The sequence below is a fragment of the Podarcis erhardii genome (assembly GCF_964252035.2).
Source record: "Podarcis erhardii genome assembly, chromosome: 15".
Taxonomy (NCBI): Eukaryota; Metazoa; Chordata; class Lepidosauria; order Squamata; family Lacertidae; genus Podarcis; species Podarcis erhardii.
In genome coordinates, this window is record NC_138505.1 from 23383409 (window position 1) to 23401088 (window position 17680).

At 43.9% G+C, this 17680-nt stretch overlaps 1 protein-coding gene and 1 long non-coding RNA gene across 3 annotated transcripts in view; one reads left to right on the plus strand and one right to left on the minus strand.

Moving 5' to 3' along the window:
• On the plus strand, window positions 1-16407 carry LOC309330350 (acyl-CoA dehydrogenase family member 11-like). 2 transcript variants are annotated; one of them, XM_081841887.1, is made up of 15 exons: window positions 1-557; window positions 2939-3171; window positions 3693-3792; window positions 4850-4967; window positions 5845-5987; window positions 6592-6741; window positions 7739-7833; window positions 8350-8449; window positions 9695-9835; window positions 10283-10375; window positions 10604-10768; window positions 12034-12141; window positions 13751-13922; window positions 15329-15395; window positions 16131-16407. In XM_081841887.1, exons 1-15 carry the CDS (start codon window positions 408-410, stop codon window positions 16255-16257), a joined length of 1962 nt encoding a protein of 653 aa, XP_081698013.1. In that variant the 5' UTR covers window positions 1-407; the 3' UTR covers window positions 16258-16407. The 2 variants fall into 2 exon arrangements, with proteins under 2 accessions (XP_081698013.1, XP_081698014.1); XM_081841888.1 differs by lacking the exon at window positions 1-557 and adding an exon at window positions 897-919.
• The window catches only part of LOC309330502, a 26028-nt gene continuing 16921 nt past the window's right edge, over window positions 8574-17680 (minus strand). Inside the window, exon 2 of the long non-coding RNA XR_014151451.1 lies at window positions 8574-8913. This is a non-coding gene — a long non-coding RNA (uncharacterized lncRNA). The remainder of the gene's footprint in view (window positions 8914-17680) is intronic.

Genomic DNA, 17680 nt, shown 5'->3' on the forward strand with positions numbered 1-17680 from the left:
TTCTTTTCTTTTTTTATGCAAACCCCAGCCATGCCTCTGGGGCAATTGGCCTCCTGGCCTGCAGAGGAGCTGTCTCTTTCTAAACTTGTTTATGCACGCAGGATCGCCCCTGTTTTGGCTTCCGCCTTTACTGAACTTTTTAATCATGTTGTTGGAAGGGGGAGGTGGCTCAAGGCGAAACAAACGCGCCCGCTAGGTTCTTTCTTCAGCCGCTTTTGGTTTGCTTTTTGGCTTCTGCTTTGTTTATTTATTTTGGAAAGTTGGCCATGTGAACGCCTTGCAAGCCGAAGCTGTCAAACCGCAAAGTTTGGTAGCGAAACTTAGGGCAAGCAGGGAATCAAAAGTGCAAAGCTTGGGGCAAGAGGCGAATCGCGTTTTCCAAAGGCTGGAATCAGCAAGTGGAGCCCATGGATCAAAAATGCTCCTCACAACACCCAAGGGAGCTTTTTGCCAGGAAAGAAATTGGGGTCTTTTGTCAAGAGCAGCCTAGGATTGGAAATCCATACCTGGAAGATGCTTTTCTTCAGGATTACTTGAAATCACAGCTACCAACTGAGGTCTGTATTTTATATATCATATTCTATACATAGACACACAGATATATATTTAATGCACACACACACACACACACACACACACACACACACACACACAATGTTCTGTGACATCTAAAGACTCCTAGAATTGTAGAATTAGAAGGGACTCCAAGGGTAATCTCATCCAACCCCCTACAATGCAAGAATCTCAGCTCGTTTGCACAGACAATTTACATGGATTTGACTACTTCCTTTGATTTTTAAAAAAGCAAGACTGAGACTCTTAGGGCAGCACCCCATGCATCCAAATGTAGCAGCCTACACTGAATTCCAAAGCTGTCCTTGAATACCCTCCAATATTTCACAAATGGAAATAGAGACAGGTTAATAGAATTCCTATTCCTATACCAAGGACCGCTGCACAAGCCACCACTATCTTTTTTATATATATAATATTTTATTAAGTTTTATCAAAGAAAAAGGTTACATAAAGAAAAACACGAAATAGTGTAAACATACAAAAAACATCAGAATACCATAAAAACAAGCAATTAACATATAAGAATAAAAAGAAAAAATCAAAAATCAAAAATAAAAGGAAAAATTAAAACCCTAAAAGAGAATTCAAAAAGTTAAAAAAGAAAATCCCTCTCTTTAATTTGACTTCCTCACACCCCCCTTTCTTGTATTCCAATTTAAAATTAATTAGCAAATTCCTTCTTATTAATTTTATCCTTAATTATCTTTCTTCACATATTGTTTGTTCCTAATTTTCATCTAATATCTATCCCTTCTTTCATATTCTTATTTTACCTTTTTTACCTTTTTTACTAGAACCCATTCATTTCATTTCAATGTCATCAACATTCAAAAATTTTACAATGTTTTTGTAGGTAGATTTTAAATTTCTTCCAGTCTTCTTCCAACAACTCTTCTCCCTGATCTCAGATTCTGCCCGTCATTTCTGCCATTTCCATATAGTCCATTACTTGCATCTGCCATTCTTCCAAGGTGGGTAGGTCCTGTGTCTTCCAATGCTTTGCGATGAGTATTCTTGCTGCTGCTGTAGCGTACATAAAGAAAGTTCTATCCTTCTTTGGCACCAATTGGCCGACCATGCCCAGGAGAAAGGCCTCTGGTTTCTTCAGAAAGGTATACTTAAATACCTTTTTCATTTCATTATATATCATCTCCCAGAAAGCCTTAATCCTTGGGCACGTCCACCAAAGGTGAAAGAATGTGCCTTCAGTTTCTTTACATTTCCAACATTTATTATCGGGCAAATGATAGATTTTTGCAAGCTTGACTGGGGTCATGTACCACCTGTATATCATTTTCATAATATTCTCTCTTAAGGCATTGCATGCCGTAAATTTAATCCCAGTGGTCCACAACTGTTCCCAGTTAGCAAACATAATGTTATGTCCAACATCTTGTGCCCATTTTATCATAGCAGATTTTACCGTTTCATCCTCAGTATTCCATTTCAACAGCAAGTTATACATTCTTGATAATATCTTAGCATTGGGTTCTAGCAGTTCTGTTTCTAATTTTGATTTTTCCACCTGGAAGCCAATTTTTCTATCCAAATTGTAGGCCTCTCTTACTTGAAAATAGTGTAACCAATCCCGCACCTTGTCTTTAATTTTCTCATAACTCTGCAATTTCAATTTATCGCCCTCCTGTTCCAAAATTTCCCAATATTTTGGCCAGTAGGAAGGTACCTTCCACTGAATCAAACCAATTGGCCTATCTAGCTCAGTATTGTCTATATTTGACTGGCAACAGCTCTCCAGGGGTTTGGACAGGGAACCTTTCCCAGCCCTACCTGGAGCCACCACTGGGGATTGAACTAGGGACCTTTTGTCTGCAAAGCAGATGCTCTTCCCCTGAGTTACAGCAAAGTATTTTGCCCTCCACTGATTTAAAAGTCAGATGGGTGTTTGCTCTTTGCTTAAAAGTTATGCAAGAAGCCAGCAGTTTGCCCTGTTCCCAAGCTGCTGTCCACAGTTAAAAACAAACATCACTAGTTGAAGCAGGTGAAAAGTGAACTATGTATGGGTCATTATGTATGTGCAGTTATTAAGTAGTAATTTTTTTAAGTGCAAGACAGTCTCCCAAGCCATGTTTTGGAGGAAAGTCCAAAAGTTCAGGCAGCGGGGTTGATTCTTTATAACATAAGCACATTTCAAATAACAACAGTACATAATACTCAGTTTAAAAGGATCAGTATAAGAGACAGGTGAAGTCAAACAGGGAGCCCAATACTTTGTTTTATGTTCTGCTTGCTGTGATGTTTTTATTTTATTTTATTTATTTTATTATTTATTTATTTATACATACATACATACATACATACCGGTACATACTTGTCCATCTGCCCACATTCTTTTACTTTGCAGGTGTTTGCTGACGTACGTTTGGACCTTGAACAGTTTGGGGCTCGAGTGAAGGATGAAATTGATCTCCTGGGACGCGAGTGTGAGTTAAACCCTCCACAACTTAAGCAGTTCGATGCCTGGGGGCGGCGTGTGGATGAAATTATCACCTGCCCAGCCTGGAAGAGGATGAAGGAGATCTCGGCTGAGGAGGGGCTGATTGCTGAGGCTTATGAGAGGAGATACTCTAACTGGAGGTACAAATTTAGTTGACACCTTCAGACTCAGTTGGCCACACTTCAGGGCGGCGAACATGTCCATATACCTCCAGTGCCATTCAAAATGAAATGTCCCTACAGTGGGGATAGTGACACTTTTCTAGATGAAAGCACTCCCACAGTAGAACTCCCACAGCATGTAATGATTGGCCACCGATTTGGATGGCTTTAAAAGTCAGCAAGGCAAATTCAAGTAAGGCTACTATCAATGGCTAGTAGCTATGATGGCTATGTTCTGTCTCCGCTGTTGAAGGCAGTAAGCCTCTGTACCCCATTTGCTGGGAATTGGAAGTGGGAAGACTGCTGTTGTACTCATGTCCTGCTTGTGAGCTTCTCATTGAGGCATCTGGTTGGCCACTGTGAGAACAGAGTGCTGAACCTGATAGGCCTTTAGCCAAGCTCTTCTTGTGTAGCTATAATCCAGCTGAGATCTCTCTATAGCAAATATATTTTCCCCTTGGCATTTCTAAATTCAGCAAGGCTTTGTTTCTCCTTCACAGCCGCGTTCATCAGATTGCCAAACTGTACATTTTCGCACCTTCTTCTGGTCTTTTTTCATGTCCTCTGGCCATGACTGATGGAGCAGCAAAAGTAATAGAGGTGAGATCACAAGTCAGTGCTCAGCAGGTAGATCACTATATTGCATTGCTCTGAATTAGACTAAGTTGGAGGTTCATTTCTGGAATGCTGCTACCAAAGTAAAACGCCCTACCCATAAGTTCCCCTTACCAAAAAACAAAACCCCTATCCACAACACTATTATTTAGAAACTTTGGAGAGCTGCTAGACTAATACTGAGGTAGGCTAATGGTCTGACTCTATATAAGACATATTCCTCAGTTCCCCAAGGCCTTCCCTAACAAGGCCAGATTGGGAGTTAGCAAAACTGGTGCATACGTGGCATCCTGGCTCTGCTTAGATCCAAAGTGATGCATATCAGCCAGCTCTGCTGAAAAACCTTTTGGCCATTATCTCAGAGGCAGATCTTTGGCAACACAACTGGTTCCACCACACTGGGCTCTGAGCCTACAGGGCACCATAGTGAACAGAGCAGAATGGAAGGCAAAGGCCGGGGGTGGGGCTCCAAATTTTGGCCTTGCACAGGGCGCCACTGAAATTTAAAAGATCAAAGTCTAACCCTAACTATCTGGAGTTGTTGTGTAAGAGCTCTGTGGGAAAGGTCCCTTGCCTGACTTTGCAGCCCACCCAGCCCTAGCCAGACTGTCATGGACTGGTTGGATGCAGAGGAGTGGTGGGAGGCACCAGCAAGGGAACCACCAGGCAGAGAAGGCTCAGAGCCAGGGCATTTGTGGTAGGACAATGATGCGGGGTCAGAGGAAAGTGTTGAAAGCTGAATAAGCAACAGGGTTTAGTGAGCAGGAAGAGGCTGTGGCGGAGGGCAGCCGAGCCTCAGAGGTGTCAGAGGAATGGGGCCAGGAGACAGAAATGAGGGAGGCTGCTGAAGAATTCAGGGAGTCTCCCCCTCCTGCTGAAACCAGCTCTCCTCCTACCTGGTCTCCCAAAGCATGCAGAGGAATAAAGAGGGAGGAGCAACAAATGACAGGACAAAGGAGCTTTGGGCTGCTGTGGAAGGAACCAGGAGAGGAAATCCTGTTTGTTGTTCTTTCTCCCGTCTGTTTCCTGCAACTCCCAACAGTCCTTGGGTATCCCCAAACCCCTCAAAGAAGTTTTTATCCACTTGACATCTCGTGACCCTGCCAAATTCTGGACTTCTGGCCAGTGGATGACTGAACGCAGAGGGGGCTCTGATGTTGGTAAGTGTACCCCAAAGTGGGAAGTCTGACACAGAGTGCAGTACAAAATGCCTTAAGAAATGAGTAGTGGTGCAGCTAGATAATGTTATATACCATCAGCCTAGTGGTCTGTTGAGGCAAGAAGAGAGGTTATTTAGATGGCCCTGTGTATAACGCCTGTTGAGAAATGCACAAATAACATTTCTCCCAACACCTCTTCCATTCCATGCTTTTAACTGCTTCCACATTTCTAATTGAAAAGAAAATTGAACAAATGAAAAACAGTTTACCAACCTGGTAATAAGAAATATAATACTCTTAAGCATGTGCAGTCTCACAGTTTAAAAATTCAATTAACTCACAGCACCACCATGACTATATGAATAAAATTTGATAGTTTCTAATGCTTTCTCACGTGATTCTGTTAAACTTGAACTTAGATCTATCCGCAGGCTTCTGGGGAAACACAGCCAAATGGGCAGGGTATAAATAATAAATTATTATTATTATGTCACATAGGCCAGGCCCACAGTAATCACCATGGCAACATTGCTGGTGGGAAGGTAATATATAACCAGTCCGATGGATTGCAAACATTGTAGCTGCTTAAGTTTTCCTATTGCTCATGTTTCACCTTAGGAACATAGGAAGCTGCCTTATACAGACAGGGTTTGGGGCAAGGGCCTTTGCCAGCCCTACCTAGAAATGCTGGGGTTTGATCCTGGGAACTTCTGCATATGAAGCAGGTGCCATGACCTTTTCCCAAAGTTACTGAGGTGCCAACTTCTTTTTTCGCTACACTGCTGAATGATAAAGTTGCTTTTTCTTCTGCTTGAAGCCAGTGCTGGTTATTTATGAAGATCAGCAGCAGCTAAGACTGGGTGTTCTTTTCTTGCAGCTAGTGGCACAGAGACAGTAGCCCTGGAACTCCCTGATGGCAGCTACAGTCTCCATGGCTTGAAATGGTTTACTTCGGCCACCGATTCAGATATAACTTTGACACTGGCAAGGAGCATGACTGCTGATGGACAAATACAGCAGGTCAGATTCCTAACTGGGGAAACTGAAGGACCAGCTCACAAGCAGTAATCAGTAATGTGGAAGTGGGGTGAGAAACAGGGTCCTTCACTGGCCATTTTGACAGGCATTGGGGCCACTTACCTGCTACTCACCTGCCATCACATGATCTATTGGGCTTTGCTGTGTTATTCAGCTGATCAGCGCTTATAGCTTATACCCACTTTGGGCAGGAATCAGCTGCACTAACAAGCTCTGAGAACTCTGTAGCACAGCCAATCCCTGCAGGGCTTGTATCATCACCGAACAGCTGATCAGCACTGACAGCAAACCTTGTTTGCTAAGAAACTAGCCAGCATAGTACACTTTAAGGATCCTGATTGTTCCCTTACAGCCATGTCTTTACCTGCCACATCCTCATTTCACATACGATGTCAGGTGAGGATCAGGTGGGCTTGGTTTGCAGAAAACAGCTTCACAGGCCAAAGAGAACCCTTGCCTGGCCTAATTTGGTTCACAGACTGGAGGTTTCCCATTGCTGCACTAATGTATTGCACAATGTATTCATTCTAGCTCCGTTCTCCTTGTTACCAGTCAGTGTTTCTCACCTTTGCATTCTCTGCTGCAGGGCTCCCAAGGTCTGTCTCTGTTCTACCTGAAGATGCGCAATGAGGAAGGGAAGCTGAATGGGATTGAGATACAACGGCTGAAAGACAAGCTGGGCACAAGGCAACTGCCAACCGCAGAACTCCTCCTAAATGGAGCCAAGTCACTCAAGGTGAGCAAAAAGAAAAAGGTGTGGAGGAAAACTTCCTCCAAAGCTCAGTTTCTACTTCCCTGGTATAAGACAAATGAAAGCAAGGTGCTCTGGAGCAGGGCAGCTCTCTGTGGATTTTGCCCATGCATGGAGCTGCCTTGCAAGTGCAGAAGCAGACATCTAACAGCCAAAGCAGCATGGATGAGAATTTCCGCCTCCTTAGGAAGACCAAGTTACTAGCAAGAAAGAAACAGCATCAAACTGTTGAACAGTGCCTTCTGGAGTACTGTGGTACTCAGAGGAAGACTAAGAGCAGGCCAATGCACTCTGTGGCCTCTACCTTACAATCTCCTCACAGATGGGGAACCTCAGACCTGGAGGCCAAATGCGGTGCTCCAGGTCTCTGTATCTGGGCCTTAAAACTCCTCAGGCCACACACCCTACTGGCCCTACTTTATACCCCAAGGGCTTTTTTTTCTGGGCGGGGTGGAATGTGTCCTTGAACTCCAATAATGGCCTTTGTCTGGATGGAGAATAAAGAAGTGTGTGTGTTGAAAGTAGATTATTGTCCATAATCACTTTTGCCTTTGGTCCCATCCACCACTGGCATCCTTGAAAATTTGTTCCTTGGCCTTCATGCCCTTTCTGCTTCTGTTATGCAGATCCTTACCAAAGAATTGCATCAATCGTTTGTTAGCATGTTTCAGGTTTGTTTTGCTTACTGAGCTGCCCCCTCACCCCATTCCTGTTGTATTTACCCTATGAGCTGCTCTTCCCTTCCTAATGGCTAGATATGTATCTATGCAACTGTGCTGTGTGTACGTATTTCTTGACTGAAGAATTTGTGCAGAGTTCCCACTGCTCTGCTTAGGAGTTACGGGCAGGCGGAAAGGGTATTATAGGCTTTTATGCCCCAGGGAGAACATGAGAGAAAGCAAATGGATTCCCTTTTTACTAAATTGCAATCCAGACCATGCTAATTAACCTTATTCTGGCTTTTTCTGCTTCATGCTTCCAGATCTCTGCAGAGGGCCGGGGTGTGGCTTCCATTGTAAACATGCTAACCATCAGTAGGATCCACAATGTCATTTATGCAGTTGCGTGCATGAGAAGGTAATTCATGTTCTCTTCCCTAAGACCTACTGGGTCCTTGGGATTATTTATGGCTCTTTGAATCATGCTGCTGTCTGAATAAGCATTAAAGTAAGATGAGGTTGGCTGTGAAAATGCTGTTAAGAAAGTCCTGGTTTCCAAATTGTGGTAGTAAACTACAGTTCCCAGGATTCCTTGGGAGAAACTTGTACTTGCAGTGTATGGTGCAGATGGTAACTTACTATCTCTCAAATAAAAGCACTGCTTGTGAGCTACAATTAGCTACCTCAGTCAGAAATCTACACAGAGGAAGAATGAGGAACCTGAGACACTCCAGATGTTGTTAGACTACAGCTCCCATCATTTCTGACCATTGGCCATGCTGGCTGGGGCTGGTGCAAGTTGTAGTCCAGCAACATCTGGAAGGCCACAGGTTAGTCACTCCTCTCAACAGCTGTGGCCTTTGCGACCTTGGGGCATATCTTCTCACATGTGACCTTTGCATTTAATTAGCTAAAAATTGCCTTCCATCTCCAGAGTGATCACCCTGGCAAGGGATTATGCCACCAAGAGGAAAGCCTTTGGGAAACCCCTGAAGGCTCACCCTTTGCACATGCAGACTTTGGCTCGAATGGAGGTGAGCATTCGGAGGTGCTGGTTTTGTTTGACCTTGACCCTTGAGGTCTTCCCCTGCCACCTATGAAGCACATGAGACTCCCCTCCACATTCACGTTCCTCTTGGTCGTGAGGTGAAGGTGGTCTTTTCTTTCTCCCTTGAAAAGCCCATAGAGCCAAAGTTGGAAGAGTGAGGTTCTTTCTCACAGCCTCTTTCAGCTCCATGTGCTTTTCAGACCTCAGATAAATTTTGTTGGATCCAGCAGCTCCCTTAGAAAAGCAAAATGCCTGTGTTTTTCTCTGTCTCAAGGTGGGTGGGAGCTTACCAGTGGGAGTGCAAAAAGAAGTGACCAAAGGTGGTGGCAATGACTCTCCAGAATTTCCGGCAGCCCTACCTGGATATGTCTGGCATCAGACTTGGGACCTAATGCATGTTAGGCAAATGCTCTACCATTAAGCTAAAATCCTTAAGACATAGGAAGCTGCCTTAAACTGAGTAAGACATCGAGGACTACATGGAACTGGCGGAAATGACTGGCAGAATCCGAGACCAGGGAGAAGAGTCGGTAGAAGAAGATTGGAAGAAATTTAAAGATTATTTACAGAAACATTGTAAAATTAAGGAATGTTAGAAGGATGCTGGAATGAAGTTGTGTGGTTTTAGCAAATAATGTTACAAAGGGATATGTAAAAATGGATTGTTAATAGGTGAAAATGTAAAGTCACAATATATTAAGATAAAATATCAAGATAAAAGCAAAAATGGTAAGGACTTACTGAAACAATTACTGAACTAGAATACAAAAAAGGGAGGTGTGAGGAGGTCAGGGAAACAAGCAAATGAAAGACAAGATATGGAAAGACTGATTTGTTTTTAATTGTTTTTATTCTTCTATATTTTGTATTTTTTGTTTCTTTTTCTTTTTTTTCTTTTCATTTTTGTAACTGCTTTGAAATTTTAATAAATATTATTTTTTTAAAAAAAAATAAACTGAGTAAGACATCGTTTTCCATCTAGTTCATTACTGTCTACATTATCTGGCACTGGCTTTCCAGTGTTTCAGGCAGGGAACACTTCCAGCCCTACCTGGATATTCCAGGGATTGATCCTGGGACTTTCTGTATGCCAAGCAGGTGTTCTGCCACTCAGCTACCACCCTTGCACATTATGAAATCCTTTTTTCTGCAGCCAAGTGATACTTGTTGTAAGAACATTGTGTGCTCCTCCACCCTGCCCTAATGATCCCACGCTGTCTTGCTCCTGCAGGTTCAAGCTCGAGGAGCATTCCTGCTGATGATGGAGATAGGGAAATTGCTTGGACTGGAAGAAACCAAGAAGGACACTGAGCAAGACCAGCATATGCTTAGGCTGCTGACGCCTGTTGCCAAACTTTACACTGGGAAACAAGTACTGTTTCAAGGCCTAGAATTTGGTTTCATGGTTTAGTTACATATTGGGCTCTGAAGCAAAAAGGGAGGATTCACAGAGGAGCCAGATGCTAATTGTGGGGGAGAAGAGGAAAGGAAAGGAAAGAACAAAACTTGGTAATTGTTTAATGGCCAAGTGGTTGTGAAATAGTAACACCCTGCCAGGGTAAGCCTATTCAAGAAATTGAACTATTATAGCCTTGATCCTCTTTTTCAACAAGCCTTTCCCATCCCCAGATTCTAGACAGTGCAAAGTGGGATAGTGCAAATGTGCCGCATTTCATCTCCCCACACCCCAGTCTGCTGACAGGTCTGTAATGCGCTTTAGGTGTATATGAAGTGGTCAGAGATGGGCGGAGACCAGGGGCAGATCCCTGGGTGTTCAAGGTTAATGGGAATGTGCACATACCACATGTCTTTGTTGCAGGCTGTTGCGGTTACCTCAGAAGGGCTGGAGTGTTTTGGAGGGCAGGGCTACATGGAAGATACAGGCCTGGCAGGAATTTTACGGGATGCCCAGGTATTAAGCCACACACCCACACCCTGCAAAAAAGGCATTTTTCTTAGCTTCTCCTTCTTTCAGCAGCCTATATCCTATAGCAATGCTGTTGAGGTAGAGCAGGGGACAAAAACTGGCTTCAGAATCTTGGTGGTGGCTCCATTATTTGGAGTCTCCAGGGGCTTAGACATTGCTTGTCACAGTGGTCTAAGCTCACAATAGAATTAGTTCTTTTCACTCTTCTTTCAGGTAAATGTTCTGAGGTTGAAAAATGTACTCTCTGCATCTGTTTCTCCAGGATTAAGAATGCACCAGCTGTTGATACAGAATATCTTAGAAAGAGCAGCTTCAAACTGTGTCCCTACAGCTTGTAACTGGATTTACTTGCCAAATACCAGGGACTTCAATTTAACGGCAGGTGTTAATCATGAGTTAGATACAATCCCTTAGTGCCAATGTTATTTCTTCAAAGATGAATATTTATAGTAAGCCGATATACGTCTCCTGAGATGCCCCAACCCTCTGTCTGCAGTAACAAATGAACACAGCTGGCAGATTGTGAAAGATGGACCAGTTCTCAGCACTATCAAGGAATAGTTATGCAAACATAAACAGGCTATATTTGGGAGGGGCATTCAAAAATTTTAGTTGGAGGACAATCCCTTCTCTATTGCAAAGCACATCCGGGAGACTGCGTTTCATCAGAGAAGGGCTGGGGGCACGTGTCACCATTCCATTCTCACTTGTTTACAGCGGTCTTCTGTTCTTTTTTGGTGGCCGGGGGCGAGTGTGCACTAGGAGGGGGCTGGACATGCAGGACCCAGAGAACCCACCATGCCAGGTTTCCCTCACCGCCAACACTGCTAAGTGTTGGTACATGGGGCATGGAGGGTTCACGGAGCCTGCGTGCTAGTTCATCCCTGGCCACCAGAATCAAGCAGGGCTACGCCCCTGCCCACCCATGCAGGGAGAAGCCTGGCTGACCGACATGGCCCTTGGCTGACAAATCCCCATCCCACCCTGACGCTGGCCAGGCAGACATTCAGCAAGGGGGCTGGGGACACAGCTGCCAGGCCAGGCCAGGCTCCAGGGCTGAGAGACCCCCAGCAGCAGGCAGGTGGGGCAGGAATCCCTGTGTGGCTCACACCCCCTAAAAATCATGCGCCTGCTGCTCTCCCCCCTGCCCCATGCTATTCCCCTGCTTGTTAATATAGTCTGGATGGGAACATTACAGATCATAGAAAGCAGCTGTCGGGAAAGAGCTCAGCATCCTCTGCTACCCATTTTCCAACTCAAAACCGTGCTGACCAGTGTATTTTGTGACCAGAAAGGGCAATTTGTTTTTCAGCTTTCTACATTTATTTTCTTCAATCTTTGCCAGCTTGGTGCCCTCCAATTGTTTTAGACTACAATTCTTAGCAGTCCCAGCCAGCACAGCCATAGAATGCTAGAGCTGGTGGGAGTTATAGTCCAAAACATCTGGAGGGTGACAGATTGGCAGAGATTGATATATTGCAGAGATTTCAGGAGCGATATTTCATCTGGAGTGACATGCAGTTGTTCTTACTCTTCTATCCATTACTAGTCTAACATCTCAACTTTCCCTCAACGTCTTATATTTTGGCTTCCTTCCCTTGTCATTTTGTTTGCTGTCCCACTTTTCTCTGACTCCCTGACAGGTGCTAACTATCTGGGAAGGAACAACCAATATCCTCTCTCTGGATGTTCTGCGCTCCCTAGTCAAGAGCCAAGGAAAAGTGCTGGATGCATTTTTCTCTACTGCCCAGGTGAGCATTCCTCAACAAGGACACATTACTGTTAATGCCACTGCTACAAATGTAATCCTAAACTATACCTACCTTCCAACCTGGTGCCTTCCTAATGGTTTTGACTGCAATTCCCAACAGCCATGGCCAACAGAGTTGCGCTGGCAGGGGCTGATGGTATGTGTGTGTTGTGTGGTTTTCTTAAACTTATATTCTATCCTTCCACCCAAAGGAGCCCAGTAAGCAAGCAAGCAGGCAATAAAACAATCAAACATCTTAAAAACCATTCCAGTACAGATGCAGACTGGGAAATATAGCCACTTAAAAGGCTTATTGAAAGAGGAAGGTCTTCAGCAGGTACCAAAAAGGCAACAGAATTGGCACATAATGTTCAAAGGCAGCAGATTCCAAAGGGCAGGTGCCAGAACCCTAAAGACCTGATTCTTACAATGTGTGGAATGAACCTCCTGCTAAGATGGCATCTGCAGAAGGCCCTCACCTCCAGAGCATAATCATTGACTGGGTATATAGGGGGTGAGATGAACGTTCAGGTACCGTGGTCCCAAGGTCTATAGGGTTTTATACACCAAAGCCAACACATTGAACATAGCCTAGTTTGTGGCTGAATCCCTCTGGAGGGCACCATGCTGGGGAAGGCTGCATTAAGCTACTGTTAAGATTGCAGAAGGTGGAAAGGAGTGCATAAGCCACATCCATTCCTGTGCCCTCAGCTGTGATGAAGAGATTGCAGCAGTTTGTCTGTGCTAGAGTGGTTTTCAAAGAGACAAAGCTCAAATATCATGAATATAAAGACGAATGGTTGTTTCCTAGAGTTTGTGAATAGACATGTGTGTAATAGGGGCCAAAGTATTTAAGAAATCACTGTACTTTTTAACCATCATGTTGGCTGGGGCTAACAGGAGTTATAGTCCGAAAGGCAGAGGGCAACAGGTTGAGGAGCAGGCCACTATTAAGAGGGGACGAAAACATCTAGCATAGATGGCTTGATTCTTAGCCATGCTGTCAAATGGAAGGTTAGACCAGCTGCACTTATACACTGCAGCCGACACACTAAAATGTCATGAAACACAGTTTGGAAAGCTCTGACTCAAGGTTTAACGTATTTGATCCCGGCTGAATTTTTGTATTTCATTCCATCTAACATCATGTGTGTTTATTCTATGACAAGGGAGGGGGACATGACCCTCCAGATGTGATTGGGAAGCTGCAACATGGGATTTGGAGTCTCCATCAGCTAGCTGGCATGGGCACTATTCAGGAATGATAGGTATAGTCTAAAAATAGCTGGAGGTCTACAGCCCCCCCTCCCCATTGCACTATGTGATAACGCTTATGCATGTGATAAAGTGGACTCAAGTTCTTAACAGTTTATGTCTGTTTGTGCATGGTGCCCTCCAGATGGATTCAGCCACAAACAGTTTATATACTGACAACTGTAAATCCTTTAAGGTACCCCAAGCCTCTTTCTTGTTCAGATCAACATAGTTGTCCAGAAAAAAATGTAAACTTTGGTTCAGATTTACTAACAGCTGAAAAGATGGTTTAGATTGGACAGCAGTACTGGCTGTTTCGAGAAACACTGATTACCATATGATTGATTTCCTTGCAGGCCAGGTTGAAGGTGGCGCTTAGCGTCTCTGAACTGGAACTTTCTGTGCAAATAGTTCAAAATGCTCTCCACAAACTCAGACAGTTCACTCAGAAAATAAGCTTAAAGGGGGAAGCCGTGATGCAGCTGTCTGCAAGAGACTTTGCCTATACTCTGGCACGGATCTATGGAGGTAATGAAAAATGCTGTTAAATAATCACTTTGCCAGCTTACTACAGAATGATGTAGAATTCAGTGCAGTAAGCTGAAGCTTATGATCACCAGGCATTTCTGGGTGATCTTCCAACCCAACTCTGAACTGCGAGTCGCTGACCAATAATTAAAAAGTGGCATTTTTTTTGACTGGATGCACAGCCACGTAGCAAGTGACTCATCTCAGGCAGGAGTAAAATGTCTTAATGTAAAAGATGCGATAAATTTACTTTGGGATAGGGAGAAGAAATCTATAATTGAAAAACAACTGTTTCCAATACCTTGACAATCAAAAGAGGATTTTTGACAGGCACAAAATGTGTTCTGGTTCCTGATACAAAGGAGAGTCTGGCTCCCTCAGTACAACTAACATCATATGGCACATAGCAGTACACAAGAGGGCAACACCAAATCAGTGGACATCAAAAAGATTTAAGTTATCAGCACAGAACTGAATTTATTGGAAAGCCAGCACATCAAGCTGGAATAGTTTATTTTCATTGAGGCACTTGTTCCTAAGAACATGTCTCGGAATTCTTCAGAAGATGATGGATACACAATCTCCTGTCTGTGTGAACTGCTGTAGTTTTAAGCAAGCAGGCTGCCAGGGATCAGTGTAATTTCAGAGAAGCCAATGGCCAGGTCACCTTTCCTTGTTGCTCCCAATCACTGCCATTTTCTGTTCCACCACCTGTGACTACCTGATCTATTGACTACTTCTTCAGGCATACACCCATCTGGAAACGTTATCTTCATTACCTTCTAGTTTAAATCCCATTTTTCAGCTTTTGCCTCTGGAATTAAGTTTGGCAAAGACAAAACACCCGGCAGGGGTGGGAAAGAGATGGCACTAGATCTTTGGACTGCTGTTACTTTAGTGGCATTAGGTGTGTACAGGAGTGGGGATATTCAGACTAGTCTATATGCCACAAAGGCCCACCATGGGCCAGAATGACTCACGTATGACTGGCAGATCTCTGGCACAGGCACAGGGAACTTTTTTCAGTTAGAGGGTTGCATACCATTCAGGGAAACCTTTCAGGGACCACAGACTTGTGATGAGTAAGGCCAAAACCCAAAGTGGTGGAGAAATAAATGTAAATTTTACCTTTTACAATAGAGTAGCTTCTATGCACCCCTGTCCTCCAGCAAGCAGCATTATTAGAGCTCAAGGGAATACTCCAGCCAGCCTGAACATGCAAATAGGATATGACAGAAGGGTGGTGAGGGGTGGGTCTAGGGAGAGTCTTAGGGGCCAGGTTAAGTGGTGCTTGAGGGCCATATTTGACCCCTGAACCTGAGGTTTCCCCTCCCTGCTGTAGCAGAATAATGTTACTTGGACGATAACTCAGTAATATTAACCACCTATATATTTGCTTTACATAGGAGTTCTCCTGCTGGAATATGCTGCCAGGCCGAATGCATCAGCCATAGACATCTATACTGCTCAGAGGTATTAAATAAGCTTAGTCCATCCTCCAAAGCAATTTCTAAGATGGCACAGACATATTCATATTTTTAACTGCTTAAGTAAGGGGGGCAGTCCTGGAATGCTGAAAGTCAGTGCAGCTGTCAAGGCTGAAGAGAAGCAGTTTAGATCGGACAACCTCTCATACGGCTCTGGAGAGCCAGGCTGTATGCATGTAGGGAAGCGAGAGAGGGACATAATGAGAGGACAGAGCTGTGTGATATTGGTGGGAGGCGGTCAACTCTCACATAAGCATTTCAGAGTGGTCAGTCAAATCTATCCAGTAGGCTGCCCTGTACTATTTGGTTTTCTGAAGGGACCACACGTGCCTTGTGATCATTAGGCTTCAGAACATAGGTGGCAGAGCAGATGGTCTCAAATCTCTTCACTAAATATAAATACAGTATTAAATGTTGATGCTTATGGCGAAGAGATGGTATATAGTTTCCAACATACATCAGGGCAGTTTCTTGCAAACCTTTAGCCAGGCGGGAAACCTATGGCCCACCATAAGTTGTTGAACTAGAACTCCCATCAGCCTTGATGATTGGCCACGCTGACTGAGACCGATGGGAGATGTAGCTCAGCAACACCTGGAGGGCCAAGGGTTCACCACCTCTGCTTAATGCAGTTGGAGAATCATTGATGGGTTTAAAGTTGAAAACCAGATTTCCAGTTTAAATCAGTTGTACACAAAGGGCTTTGCTGCAACTCTTACAGATGGTGTCACCAAGACATGTGCCCTGTGGACAGTGAAGACAAAGCTGGGTCTTATAGCACTGGAGCAGCTTCTCTGGATACTTCCTTGGTTTATGACAAACACCCAGTTCTGAAAGGAAGACTGTAAGAAGGAAGGCAGAAGAGATGCCATGCACTATCCTGGAATAAAGAAGTTAGTGGGGAGAGAAACAGTTCTGATACAATAAAAATGGTATTGCTTACCCTGAAGTAAGCTGGCAGAGACTGAGTAAATAAAAGTAGAAATTTGAGAAACAAACAGCCTTTGTCACAAAACACTGCATTCAAGTGTGTGCATCCAACTCTTTTCAGTTATTAATTTTTAACAGCCATGAGGACATGGCACACACTGTCTCAAGATGGATCAAATCTCAAAATCGGCTCCTACTTGTTCTTTGGAAGCCTTCTCAGCTAAGAAGTCTTGACACAGCTAGAAGATGAAGAAATTGAATGGGACATTTCCAACATTCTCCAAAGCTCCTGTTCTAACAGACTTCAGCACAAAGCAGAGGACCTCTGTCTATGAGGTGATTTAAATATTTGCTCAAAGCAGAAAATGCAGTGTAAAAGGATGAGCACGGGCCAGGTGCTAAACTGGCAGAGTAAGCCCAGGAATATTTTTCTAAAAGAACGTGGGGGGGGGGGGGCATGGAGCCTATTGGTGCTGCTGCTTGACTGGAAACAAAACAAGTTAGTGAGAAAGTTTGAGACAAGCAAACCCACTAAAAAAGGCTGGGGTGCTTCATTGGTAAGGGAGGCCTTGTTGGCAGAGCTATAACCAACTGCCACCTGGCTGGTGCTGACCCATGACAGGGCCTTCTCAGTGGTGGTTCCCCAGTCGCAGAATTGCCCTCTTGGGTGAGATGCACCTGTCTTCCTCATTACTGACTTTAACTTTCCCCTGAAACACATTCCTGGTTACCCAAGGCATTTGATGGATAAAAGATGCTGGCCATGGCAATCTTGAAATTAGGCTTTAGTGACAGCTTTTAAATGTTTTGCATTTAATTATTTTATATGTGTTTTTTAAAAAAATATTTTAAATTGCATTACTTTAATGTTTTGATGTTTGCAACTTTGGGCATTTTTGGGAGGAATTGCCAATATATAATTATATTATAAAGAATTGTATAGTGCTCCAGGTTTGAGCCCCAGGTTGGGCAAAAAGATTCCTGCATTGCAGGGGGTTGGACTAGATTACCTTTGGGATCCCTTCCAACTCTACAATTCTACCATTCTATGATTGGGGGATCATACAGCTGCTGGCACCGACATCATTCAGTTCCTGACAGAAGTTAAATGAATGCTGTTCAAGAAAGATTATTACACAAGCAAAATTTTTATGTTCACAGCAAGAACCTCTGGCCACTCGTGATAAAACACTCAGCCATGTCAGAAGTTCAGGTCTAATATTTTTTGCCACCACTCAAAACCTTAGGTATGAATGTGGGTGAGAACTCTTGAGAAATTCCTAAGGCAGGGGAGAGATGATGCTCTTCCCCACACTCCTTAAATTTTGTATCAAATCTGCA

What these genes read in the sequence shown, in the direction of transcription:
- LOC309330350 (XM_081841887.1), top strand. Translation starts at nt 408, where the DNA reads ATGGATCAAAAATGCTCCTCACAACACCCAAGGGAGCTTTTTGCCAGG. An exon ending in AGGAGATACTCTAACTGGAG is followed by an intron (nt 3,172 to 3,692) that starts GTACAAATTTAG and finishes TCTCCTTCACAG; the next exon opens with CCGCGTTCATCAGATTGCCA. An exon ending in GCAGTTGCGTGCATGAGAAG is followed by an intron (nt 7,834 to 8,349) that starts GTAATTCATGTT and finishes TTCCATCTCCAG; the next exon opens with AGTGATCACCCTGGCAAGGG.